This window comes from Lipotes vexillifer, unplaced genomic scaffold (assembly GCF_000442215.2).
Source record: "Lipotes vexillifer unplaced genomic scaffold, Lipotes_vexillifer_v1.1 scaffold810, whole genome shotgun sequence".
Lineage (NCBI taxonomy): Eukaryota > Metazoa > Chordata > Mammalia > Artiodactyla > Lipotidae > Lipotes > Lipotes vexillifer.
The window spans coordinates 921,117-934,597 of record NW_006797357.1 but is presented as its reverse complement, the minus strand read 5'-3'; the positions used below and the strand labels follow the sequence as shown (position 1 = coordinate 934,597).

Genomic DNA, 13,481 nt, shown 5'->3' with positions numbered 1-13,481 from the left:
TTCAGGAGGAGGCCGGGGCCCGACCGCTCGTACCTTGCTTGACTCGGGGATCCCTGGTGCTAGTAGCGGCGGAGGGGGGCGGCCTGACCACAGGCTTCTTGTTTTGGGCCTCCCCAGCAGCTCCGGCCTCGGCGGATTTGGCTCTGGAAGCTGATACAGCGGCCCGGACCGCCGCGGCCCCCGGCGCCTTGTGTTTCTTGTTCTTGCCGCCCATGTTGCAGCTCCGGCAGAAGATTCTTCCCGGTCTAGGTCCCGGAACCACTCCCGCACCGCCTCCAGAAGCTCTTCACATTCCCCAAGTCCCACGCCGCCACCTTGCGTCCTCCATCCGGGCTTCTAGGCCCTGCTACAACCGCTGCTTCGCAATTGGTCTGACTCACCAAGGTCCCGCCTCCTCCCCGCCCACCTAGGCCTCTGCTGCGTGCCGGGAACCCTCGCCTAGCTCCCTCTTTAGTCAAGAAGCTGCCTATCCGCCGGTGTTTAGGAAAGGAGAGGAAAGGTCGGAGGAGGAAAAGGAGGCAGGGAAAAAGTCTCCGGGACTGCGTGACTCGACTAATTTTGTCTCCCACGGGCCCCTGTTGAGGCTTCGCTTGGCGTCACTGTCGGTGCGGTCGCGGAGCATCTTGGGTAGGAGGGAGATTCGGTCTCGCAGCTCCGAAAGATGGCGGACGCTTTCGGGGATGAGCTCTTCAGCGTGTTTGAGGATGACTCGACCACTGCGCCCGGAGCGAAAAAAGACAAGGAGAAGGGGAAATGGAAGGGGCCGCCGGGGTCTGCGGAAAAGGCCGGGTAAGGAAGATGTCCGAAATGTCTTTTTTTCTTTCTCTCGCCTCAGTGTTGAGGGAAGAAAATCCCACTCTCTTCTGAAGACCACGAGAAGTAGGGTGTACGTTAGTGGCGTTGGGAAGTGAAGGGGGTTGAGAAAAATGTTGAGGAGGGAGGAAGAACGTTGGTTTGGGGAAGCTGGGTCTTGGCGTTCTCCAGTGGCCGTAGGCAGCGTGGACTTCTGCCGCTGCAATTCCCTGACGCCTGCGTAAGGCCTATTACCCCCGCCTGCGCCCTGGGGTCGTGAGGGTAGGTCAGGTGTCTCTTAGTTTCTGTACCCCCAGCTCCAGCACAATACTGGGCACAATACAGGAAACGAATCACCAGTTGAGTAAAGGATTAAGAAGCTTAGAAAATGTGACTTGGATTGACGGGGAGGGGAAAGGGCAAATAGCAGCAGGAGACGGGAGAGTCAGTCTCCAAGCTGCAGTTTTCTTGCCCATAATGAGGTGATAGCACCAACCACTAGGGTTTTTGTAAGGAGTAAACGAGATAGTATGTGTAAGCGCTTAACAGTGTTTTAGCACATAATAGATTCTCAAATGCTGGCTTTCTTTGATTTTATTAAAAAAACTTAAAAAAAATTACTGGTCCCTGAAACTTAAAGTAAGATGATTCATTAGTAATGAATAAAATTTACTCTTGACGTTGGGGGAGGATACCCAATGAATGCTTGAATTAAATTAGTCATGATTTTGCTCTCAAGGAACTTTTATTTGAGGTAAGGTGGTGGTACAGATACATATTTTAAAGAGTTAGTAGGAGATTGAAATAGAATAAGCTGTATATACAGTTAAGTGCTATAAAAGTTCAGGAAAGAGAGCTATTTGTGATGTCTAGAGAGCCTTACATGCAAGAAGCTATTCTGTGTTGAGAAGATTCCTTATTGACGCTGAGAATTTTTTTGATTTGTTTTGTAGCACAAATTGGGCTAGGCGGAGTGTTTGCTTAGGGACTACAAGAGATGAGCCTGAGAATATAAATTGGTTTTAGATTATGAAGGGCCTTGAATAGCAAGCATATGAGTTTTGATTTCATTTTAAAAGCCCAGGTGAACATGTGTTTTTTTCCTAACTTGGTGACTGGATAGGTAGAGTGATAGTTTAGAAAAATTAATTTGGTATCAGTAGTCAATGTATTGAAAGAGGAAAGACACTGATAGTAAAAAGTAAATTAAAAAGTATTTCAGTTATCTAATTATGAGATTATAAAAACCTCAACTCAGGAGGTGACAGAAGGAAGGAAAAGGAAAGATAAAATGTTATGAAGGGGGCTTCCCTGGTGGCGCAGTGGTTGAGAGTCTGCCTGCCGATGCAGGGGACATGGGTTCGTGCCCCGGTCTGGGAAGATCCCACATGCCGCGGAGTAGCTGGGCCTGTGAGCCATGGGCACTGAGCCTGCACGTCCGGAGCCTGTGCTCCGCAATGGGAGAGGCCACAACCGTGAGAGGCCCGCGTACCGCAAAAAAAAATGTTGTGAAGGAAAAAATTTACAGGCCTTATTTAAGGAGGACAATGGAAGAGGGGTCAAAAGAGACATTTTGAACTTGGATATCAGGAAGAAGAAAAATAGGGAAATTTATAGGAGATTTTGATTTCGAAATTAATTTGGCTTGAGACGAAGTGATGATAGTATATCCATATTGAAGTATCCATTGGGCAATTTTAATCTGGGTTTGGAGAAATACCGGAACTGTAGGTATATCTTTGGATGCTATTTCAATTGGTCCTGCTTGAACCGGAGATTCCTGTGGGAAAGTATAGTTTTCCCACACATAGAGATTAGAGGGATATTAGAACAATCAGGAGTTTGAAATTTCACCTAAGAGTGAAACAAAGGAGAAAAATAGTCTTCCTCTCTCATTGAGTTAGAGGGTGTAGTAGTCTTGGAGAACTTTTCAGGGAAAATGAGAAAGGAGGACAGGTTCTTTTAAATTTTTTCCAAACAGGAATAATTAATAATTTCTGTAGTTTGAATGGGCAACTATGATGTTATGATATATGTATAATTTCCTACTGCGGTAAATACTTTGTTTCAAAATTACTCAGGTAAAATTCACTTTGCAGTGTATTAGGGGTAAGCTGTTTCTGCAACCTTCCAAAGTGAAAATTTGTAGGATATAAAAACAATTTATATTTTAATTTTACTAGGAAATATGTGAACATTAGAGAAAGGAAATACATAAGAAAATATAGACCATGATTAACTTACGGAACTTTGTTTACTACCAACACTTCTAACTAGGCCTAGACGTCTAGGTATTTTTAGGGAAAAATCCAATTTGCCTTATTGTAACTATCATACTATCATAATTATTTGTATTGTAGTCAATATGTATAGCATGATTTCCATCTGATTTGTATAACACAGAAGGGCAAATCCTGGAACTTTAGAGGATCTTGTCTTTTGTATTGTTATTTAATACTCTAGACCAAGTGGGTGCTTTTTTTTTTTTTTTTTGCGGTACTTTTTAAAAAATTTTACTCGGGCCTCTTACTGTTGTGGCCTCTCCGGTTGCGGAGCACAGGCTCTGGACGCGCAGGCTCAGAAGCCATGGCTCACGGGTCTAGCCGCTCCGCGGCATGTGGGATCTTCCCGGACCGGGGCACGAACCTGTGTCCCCTGCATCGGCAGGCGGACTCTGAACCACTGAGCCACCAGGGAAGCCCAGTGGGTGCTTTTTTAAAAAACTTTATGAGAATTGTCTGGAGAGAGAGAATAATATGAAAAACTCCATGTACGCATAACTCAGCTTCAGTATTATCAAGTCATGGTCAATTTATTCCCACACCCTTTTTTTGTAACTCAAATGCTACTAATCATGTTATTTCTCCCTAAATATTTCAGTATGCATCTCTTGTTAATGGTGACTTTCTTTTCCAACATAACTGTCATGCCATTGTTATACCTAACAAAATGTACAGTGATTCCTTGATATCATTGAATAGTCAATCCACAGTATAATTCCCCAGTTGTCTCATAGGTATTTTTTTGTAATTGGTTTATTTGAATCAGGTTCCAGACAAAGCCCTTATACTGTCTTGGTTGTTATATCCCTGAAATCTTTCCTTTTACAACAGTCCCTTTTTTCCTTACGCTGTTGATTTCTTTTGGAGGGGTGGATGAAAGGAGAAACCAGCTCATTTGTCCTGTATACTTTTCCACATCCTGAATTTGCTTTCTTATGCTGTCATTTTACTAGCTTTTTTATCTTCAAGTATTTACTGTAAACTGTCCTTATATCTAGAGCTGAACTATAGTAGTCCCCCACCCTTATCTGAGGCAGATAGGTTCCAAGAGCCCCAGTGGTTGCCCGAAACCTTGGAAAGTACCAAACCCTATATTTAGTATGATTTTCCCTATACATACATACCTACGAAAGCATAATTTATAAATTAGGCACAGTAAGAGATTAACAGTTACTAAAAATAAAATGAAATAATTATATCAATATATAACTTGAGAACTTTCACCTTTTCATTTTTTTTTAAAATTAATTTATTTTTGGCTGTGTTGGGTCCTCGTTTCTGTGCGAGGGCTTTCTCCATTTGCGAGAGCGGGGGCCACTCTTCATCACGGTGCGCGGGTCCCTCACTGTCATGGCCTCTCCCGTTGCGGAGCACAGGCTCCAGACGCGCAGGCTCAGTAGTGGTGGCTCACGGCCCTAGCGGCTCTGTGGCATGTGGGATCCCCCCAGACCAGGGCTCGAACCTGCGTCCCCTGCATTGGCAGGCAGACTCTCAACCACTGCGCCACCAGGGAAACCCCACCTTTTCATTTAAAGTAAGCACTTGACGGCTTCTCTTTGGCATTGCCAGCATCACTACTCTTGTGCTTCGGGGCCATTATTAAGTAAAATAAGGGTTACTTAACACAAGCACTGCCACAGTACAACAGTGATCTGAAAACTTAGCCACTAAGCGAACTTAGTAGACTGACTGGGCAGGATTATGCTGGACACCCAGGCAGGGTAGAGCAGGAATGTGCAAGATTTCATCATGCTACTCAAAAAGGCATCCAGTTGAAAACTTACGAATTATTTACCTCTGGAATTTTCTATTTAATATTTTTGGACCTCAGTTGACCTTGGGTAACTGACACCTTGGAAAGGGAAAACATAGGTAAGGGGGGACTCCTGTAATAGCTACTACCTACCTGTAGCTGTTGAGCACTTAAATGTAGTTAATCAGAATTGACATGTTCTGTGAATGTAAAATACACACTGTATTTTGAAAACTTGTTATAAAAAATGTCAAATACGTCATTTTTATCTTTATATACTGAAATTATAATATTTTGTATATTTTGGGTTAAATGAAATATATTAAAATTGGTTTCTTTTTTAAACTATTTTAATATGGTTACTAGAAATTTAAAGTTATATAGGTACTTGCATGTATATATCTTGGACAGCTGCTGATGTCGATACTTGATTAGAATCATTCAATTGTTTAGATAAGAATACAGTTGAATAGAGAGTTGAATATAGTATTAAAGAACAATGGAGCTCTTCTGAAGGAAAGTATTCTACAACGAATTTAGGTTTTAAGCTTCTCAAAGGTATAGGAATGATGTTTCTTTGTGGGGTTTTTTTGTTTTTTGGGGGTGTTTTTTTTTTGCGATACTCGGGCCTCTCATTGTTGTGGCCTCTCCCGTTGCGGAGCACAGGCTCCGGACGCACAGGCTCAGCGGCCATGGCTCACGGGCCCAGCCGCTCCGCAGCATGTGGGATCTTCCCGGACCGGGGCACCAACCTGTGTCCCCTGCATTGGCAGGCGGACTCTCAACCACTGCGCCACCAGGGAAGCCCTGTTTCTTTGTTTTATAGTTGTCACCAACTTCTAGTAGGTTTAATTACAATGCTTTGGTTGATGCTTACTAATTCAGAAAGAATAATAAAATGTTAGAACTAGAGGGATCATAATTATCATTCATATGTCTTTTACTGAGGGCCAAGGATATTGATCACTTGTCCAAAGGAGATTCATGTAAGTAATATGGAACAACTGTGAATACCTATTCCACTAAACGGGGTGTGAGAGGAATTACATATTTCAGGTTTTGCCAAGCATCAAAGAATAAACTTCATTATGGAAATGTTATTCAAGCATATAGATCAGTACTACTATTTGTTGACTCTTTTTTAAAAAAAATTTTCTGTTGAGATAAAACATACAAAAAAAAGTGCAAAAGTCATGGGACAAATTTTCATAGTGAACACACCAATGTAAGCCCTGTTCAGGACAAAAAGTAGAATATTGCAGAAATCCCTCTTTTTCCCCCAGTAAAGTGACTAACGCGATAACCACATGTGTTAGTTATTTTCTGTTTGTAAATATAATGTAAATGGATTCATACAGAATATGTTCTTTTGTTTCTGGCTTTTGCTCAACATTGTTTGTAAAATTCTTAACTGTAGCTCTGGCAGTAACTTTCGAAGTATGATTGAGGTTTGGTCTGGGATCAGAGGAATATTCCCAATTATCTGAAAAGCCTGCTCTTTTTCAACTATAGGAGACTGAATCTTTCTTCACATAGTTCTGCCAAAAACTGTATCACAACAAGTTCAATGTAGAGATAGATGAGAGTCCAGCTGCCTTCTATTAAGCCAGACATTAAAGAGACTTGCAAAAATATAAAACAATGCCATTCTTCCAATAACATTTTTTTGGGAAAATACTAATTTTTTTCAGTTTTAATATTTAATATGGTAAACATCAATAGATAAGACTACAGAAACAAAATTCATTGGAATCCTCAGTAACTTTTAGACTGGAAAATCAAAATCAAAATCTCTCATTTCTGAGATCAATAATTTTGGAGCCACTGATCTAATATAGTCTAATTTCCATTTTCCTGGTAATTAATGGTTCTTGAGCTCCTTTTCATATGCTTATTGGTCATTTGGATATCCTCTTTCGTAAAGTGCCTGTTCTAGTCTTTTGCTCATTTTTTTATTGGGTTATCTTTTTTTTTTAATTTGTAGCCATCACTTCCATTATTTTAGATACATACGCCTTTTGTCAGTTGTATGTGTGTTTTCTCCCACTTTGTCTTTTCTCTGTACTCTCTTAATGGTACCTTTAGATTTACAGAAACTCTTAGTTTCAATGCAGTCCAATTTAGCAAACTTATTTTTGGTTAACAATTTTATGTCCTGTTTAGTAATACCTAAAGATAATTTTCTCATTTTATCTTCTAGAGGCTTTGTTGTTTTTGCCTTTCACAATTAGATCTAATATCCATATTGATTTTTGTGTATAATTGGCATAGGGGTCAGATTGATTTCCCCTATGGTTATCCAATCCACAAAGCACTGTTTATTATCACTACCTTTGACCAGTGAATCCAGCCACATAAAAAAATTTTCTCCCAAATAGTAATATTATGCCGTTAGAAAAGCATTAAATGTTTATTGAAAGTGTTCACGTAAATGTCTAATAGTATTTTACAGTTTTTAAGAATATTATATTAGTAATAGTTGTGTTAATGTGAGTTGCAAAATATTTTTAGAACAGAATTTCCAAGAAAATATGAAATGAAAGAGGAGTAGTATTCAGTTTCATTAGTTAAAATAAGAGTTTTCTGGGCTTTAGCCACTTTCGATTTGTAACATCTATTTACATGACTTTTTGTTAATAGTGTATATTATACATGGGATAATATTTTATGGAGTCACCCTTAAAGTAAGAAGTGCTATTGCAGAATTCATTCTAAACCGTTCACATTTCAGAAAACGTTTTGATGGTAAATTACAATCTGAGTCACCTAATACTGGAAAAAACAAGAGAGATGCAGACTTCGAGGGCACAGATGAACCCATTTTTGGAAAGAAGCCCAGGGTAGAAGAGTCAATAACTGAAGACTTAAGGTAGTATTTCCATTGTTATAAACGTTAGTAACTCAAGATGGGTGGTTGCCTGAAGTTTTGAAAATTGCTCATATGTTGTTATTTTATGAAAATATGTGTTGAATTAGAGAAATGAAAATAAATATTTTTTATATATTCATATAAACATAACTGTAGGACAATTATGTAAGTTTGGGGAAATGGAAAACAATATAGAAAAGAAAGGCTTTTAATACTTTTGAATCCAATTTTAAGAAAGAATCTTGAAGCCTGATTTTATTAAAAAGAAGAAATGCCATTTCATTTATTTGTTAATGTCTTAGAAGAGGATCACTGGAAGAGTGGGATAAAAGGAAAGAATAAAACTGACCCAATGGAAGGGAATACTTGAGAAGGAGCATTGGGAGGAGTTAGATTTTCACTGTTGCATGTAGCAGTAGAGTGGCTATGAATCTCAAGACTACTATCAATGAGGGAGACCCATGGATATGTGTGGCTGAAATAACTGGGTGTTCCTTTGAGTTCAAAAGTTGGAACTTTCTAGAAATTGATTCCAATTTCTTAGGTTGACCTGTTTCCTCTCTTAGCGATGATCATGACTTTGCTTTTCCCTTCTCATTTGCCGTATTCTAGCTTGGCACTACAATGAAGAATTTACTCTTATGGTTTTGTTGTTGTTGTTGTTGTTTAACCGGTTAGCTGTTGTTGTAGCTAGCAAAAGTAGGTAGTGTAAATGGTGGTAGATGTATCACTGAAATACTTAAGATGCACTGTTTGTCCAAACTGGTGGAATAGGTTACAAAATAATACTGATAATTTAAAATCATTGTTGCTTATTGTAGTAACTCTTGGGTTTTATCCAAAGTATGGTTATTGATTTAAAGTAAAAAATCAGAAGTACAATCAATAATAGTGGATCTAGTGCAGAAATACATCTATTTTTCTTCAGTTTATCCACAATCATGTCCTTTCAGAGTCTAAACAGAGAACCGAGATGAGTATAACTTAGGATTTTGATGAGAAGAGGGAACACTTCTATAAATTATAGCAACATCTGTATTAAGCTAGTTTATTTTATACTTCCTATTACGTAATGGTTTTTTGGGTTCTTTTTGCGGTACGCGGTCCTCTCCGTTGCGGAGCACAAGCTCTGGATGTGCAGGCTCAGCGGCCATGGCTCATGGGCCTAGCCTCTCCACGGCATGTGGGATCTTCCCGGACCACGGCACGAACCCGTGTTCCCTGCCTCGGCAGGTGGACTCTCGGCAGCTTTGTGTTTTGAAGCAGTGATAACGCTTTTGTAGAGCTACTTTTTATCCAAAATAGTTACTGGAACTAAGCTGACATAATTCTTTGAATAATCCACTTGGAGTCTGTCTGTTTTGTATTTGTAATAAAAGATGCTAACTCACCATTTTGAATTCCCAGCATATATAATTCTCAGTAATTTATTTTAATGTAATTTTAACAATTTTTTTTTTTAAGTTTGTCAGACTTGATGCCCAGGGTCAAGGTACAATCAGTTGAAACTGTTGAAGGGTGTACACATGAGGTAAGCACAAACAGTGTATGGTAAGTTGGTGTTATAAGTGGGATTTTACTTTGGACTATCTAATCTGATGATTGACAAGCAGTTTAGCCTTAAGGGCTTTGGAAACAATATGTAGTTTCTGTGCAGTCAGTGTACATAGTCTAGTGGAAGGAGCTGGGGGTTTGTATTCAAACCTGAGCTCAGACACTGACACAGCGCTTTTCCTAACGACAGTCTTGGATAAATTTCTTAACCTCTTTGACATTGGTTTTCTAATTTGTAATTTTAGAATAATGGGATTTGTATCATGGGGTAGTTGTGAAGATTATGTAAGAAAATTAGGTGAGATACCCAGCACAGAGTAGGGTTTTTTGGTTTGTTTTTTTGTTTTGTTTTTCAGAGTAGGAATTTAGTACATGTTTATTACCATGCTCCTAAAGTCAAGTAACAGTGACATTTTGCAGGTCCTGTGCTTTTTTGTGTTTTGCTCTGATGACTGATATATTGCAGTTTCATTGTCTGCCACAAGATGGTGGTCACTGATAGCTTGTAGTAACCGTTTATCAGTGAGCATTTATAAACATTTGGGACATAAGGAAACTAACACTGTTCTTTCCATTAAGCCCTTCTGCCTTTACCATGTAACCTTATATGTTATTGCTACAGTTAATTGGGGAATCTTATTAAAGACTTTATCAAATAAGCAGAGTAATTCCAAATTAACAAAAATTGCTTTTGATGTAGATCTGGAACTTTATTTTTTTAAACACCTGTTTTTCTACTTGAAATTTCCTTATGTTCCTTTAGAATATCACTTAGTTTGGCAGGTATAATATCCATTAGATCATTCATTAAACACTTACATTAGACCCTATTTGATGCTATGGTCTTAAAAAGATGGGAGAAAAACCTCAAACACACACAAATATTGCTCTCAAGAGGTCAGAAGTTCTTTCTGTCCTCCTTCATGATTATCCTCAAGCTCTCCATTCTGTTATCTCCTCTCACGTTTTTAGCAGGTAACCTTACCTTTTACTTTATCTAGAGGTTTGAAGATATCAAGTTGGAGTCACATCCACTCAAAGGACAAGGCACTGCATTGTTTAGGCTGAGGAGAGTTGCTCTGCCAGTGTTCTTGGTTGTATCCTATCCTGCCTCCACAAAGACTTGGATCATTCCATTTTCCCTTGACTGTTTCTGGTGTCTCCTTTTCTCTGTTTTCCTTTTCTTATCAGCATATGAATATTCAGAAGCTTCTCTTTTGTTCTGTGTTGCTTTTTAGCCACTGTGTTGTGTTTCTTCTTCCCCATTGTAGTCATTCATTCAGTACATATCTTTTGGGTGCCAGGTATATTTTATTATTCAATGAATATAAAGAGATAAACAAAAAAAGTTATGGTCCCTTTCTTTTCAGAGTTGTTATTGAGTGCTCTGCTTAGAAAATCCCTGCTAAGTGCTTGCTTTGGCAGCACATATACTAAAATTGGAACGATACAGAGAGGATTAGCATGGCCTCTGCGCAAGGATGACACGCAAATCCGTGGAGCGTTCCATATTTTAAAAAAAAAAAAAAACCTGCTAAACTTCCTAACCTTCCAGTCATCTTTTAATCTACTATAGTTAGATTTCTTCTTTCTCCATGTCTTTCAAACTGCTCTGGCAAAAATCACCAATAACTAATTGCTAAGTCTATTTGACTCTTGATTATTCTGTTGGTTTTCTATTTTTCTGACTCCTTAGTCTCTGTAGGCTTCTCTTCTACCTGTCTAAGTTAGTGTTACCCAGACTGTTTTCAGAGAATAAAAACAAAACTCTGATTCTCATACATGTGAAAACACAATTTGTTATTGTTGCTGCTATTAAATCTCAGAAATGTTAAAATCTTAATTGCTTTGTGTTAATGTTTTTTGTTCATGTCATAGCAAGTATTAGGAGAGATGTGAGGGAGGTGAACCAAGTAACCAGGTATAGCCCCGCAGGTTGATCATACCTTGATGAGGATCACACCATGATTTAGGGTCTAGTCTTCAGATTTTCGGATTCCGAAATTTGATTTTGTCAGTGCACCAGAGGTTTTACTCTTTGGATAGAATCACTTTCATCATAGTCATGGTATGGTATGACAAAAGAAGGACATTCCCTTAAATTAATGGATAAGTAGTCCTCTTATTGTCAAACTACCTAGGAGTCAGAAACTACTTAGAAGTTTCTTGGTGTCATAATAAAGGGGAATATGTAGTCTTAAGGGGAAGACTGATGAAAACTATTCCTGTCCCTGGAAGGGTTCTTTCACTAATAAAAACAACTCATAAATTAATTCTTTCATAATGTGTGCTGGATAAACTACCAAATTCTACCCCTTTATAGATTCCATTTAGAGTTCCACATTGCTTCTAACACAGTTATTATACTGGGTATTGTTCATTGAGTTTCATAATTTATCGTTTCACTTAATTACAGTCAGGTTCTAGTTATTCCTTTTGAAACACTACACACATCATCTTGATTGTAATTCAATTGCAGATTTACCAACAATCTCTCAATATTCTAAGACAGCTAATCTTATCTCATACTTGTTTGTTGAAATTCTGCTCTTAGAAATTATTTCTAACTTCTGTGTGTACAGTACTTTGCCCTTGTTGATTGATTACTTATACACTAATTGGCTTACATATTGGGAATTTAGATATATTGTGAACTGCTCTCCAGATCTTAATCTTCACTGGAGGAAAATTAGTTTCCTGTTCCAGAAAATAATACCACTTTATTCCACATAGTTTTCTTTCATATAGTGGCATCCCTTTTTATGTCCATTCTGCTTTTTTTGAGCATTCGTTAATGTCAGGAAGTACATGAGATATAGAAAATACAAAGATAGCTGAGATAGGTCCTAGACCTTAATAAACACAGTTTCTTCTGGGAGATAGACTTAAGTGCTTTTAATTAGATTACTATCAGATAAACACTAATAGAAGTTTTTTGAATGTTGTAGCTTTTGCATTTTGACTTTTTCTCAAAAGTGGTTATTTAATTTTACAGTGTCTAAGACTGTCAGAAACACTTTAGTTCACCACCTTTATTTTTCAGACCATCATTGATTAGGGAGTGCTGAATGCATCAGTTCTCGAATAGTAAATTGATTTTTTTTTTTTTAACATCAGGTTGCACTTCCTGCAGATGAAGATTATCTACCACTTAAACCTCGCGTTGGAAAAGCTGCAAAGGTTTGTACTTTGGGCAGTACGGTTTGTACAGTTTTGTGAGTCTGTTTTCCTAAAAATCTTCAAGATAAACTTTTAAATGAGATTCTTATACTTCCTAGTGTGTGTGTATATACATATATATATATATATACACACACATATATATATATATATACACATATATATGTACAAATTAAGAAGCCGCCACCTGAAGTCAAATATGGTGAGAACCAAATCAATAAACAACCATGCTGAAAACCAAGTATCATGTGATAAGATTTTTAAAAATGAAAGTAATTCTCAACCTTTTTAATGAATCTAATGAAAAGTACTGATATTTCTCTAGAAAAAAATGCATATGTACAATCAGTTTTGCATATAGTTTTGGGAGTTGAACAAACTTTTAATGAAACTTAAACTCTTAGGCTGATATTAAATGGATTTTGAAACCCTGATAGATGGTAAAAGAGTAATATAAATTTTCCAAGTCATTTTCTTAAGTAAAAAAGGCAGTATGGTGGGGTAAACATGAACTCTTCAAGTCTAATAGATATATTATTCTGCCTTTGCTGAGTGAACTTGATTGAGGCCTTGCCTTTTCAGAGCCTCAGAGTTCCCATCTGTGAAAGGAAATTATATATACGTTAGGGGTTGCTGTGAAGATTAGTAGGTGGAAAATGTGTTGCACAGTGCCCACCATAAAGCCTGTTCTTGACAAATGGTAATGATTATTGTGTTGTAATTAATATATATGTAAACATAATAATTGAAAGATCAGATAGTAGAAATAACTTCTATGCTGTTTGGTTAAAGTTTTTTTTTTCATTCTTCCTAATTTTCTCTAGTGGGTGGCATATTTCCCAAATAGACTCATAAAGAAATGCTCCCAGAATGCTTCTAGGGGTAGCGTCTTTTGGTTTTAAGTGTACTATGATGTGTCTAGGTGTCTTCATACAGATACTAATTTTTTTTATAGGAATACCCGTTCATTCTTGATGCTTTTCAAAGAGAAGCCATTCAGTGTGTTGATAATAATCAGTCTGTTCTAGTATCTGCACATACATCAGCAGGA

At 38.0% G+C, this 13,481-nt stretch overlaps 2 protein-coding genes across 2 annotated transcripts in view; one reads left to right on the top strand and one right to left on the bottom strand.

The window, feature by feature from the left end:
- The window catches only part of DHX29 (DExH-box helicase 29), a 48,526-nt gene extending 47,938 nt beyond the window's left edge, over positions 1-588 (bottom strand). Inside the window, exon 1 of the mRNA XM_007469276.1 lies at positions 34-588. Within this exon, the coding sequence (XP_007469338.1) occupies positions 34-214 (181 nt within the window). The 5' untranslated portion in view covers positions 215-588. The remainder of the gene's footprint in view (positions 1-33) is intronic.
- Positions 589-661: 73 nt separating this feature from the next.
- MTREX (Mtr4 exosome RNA helicase) overlaps positions 662-13,481 on the top strand; it is a 147,409-nt gene continuing 134,589 nt past the window's right edge. Inside the window, exons 1-5 of the mRNA XM_007469275.1 lie at positions 662-789; positions 7,559-7,696; positions 9,161-9,227; positions 12,368-12,430; positions 13,386-13,474. Coding sequence (XP_007469337.1) covers positions 662-789; positions 7,559-7,696; positions 9,161-9,227; positions 12,368-12,430; positions 13,386-13,474 — 485 coding nt within the window. The remainder of the gene's footprint in view (positions 790-7,558; positions 7,697-9,160; positions 9,228-12,367; positions 12,431-13,385; positions 13,475-13,481) is intronic.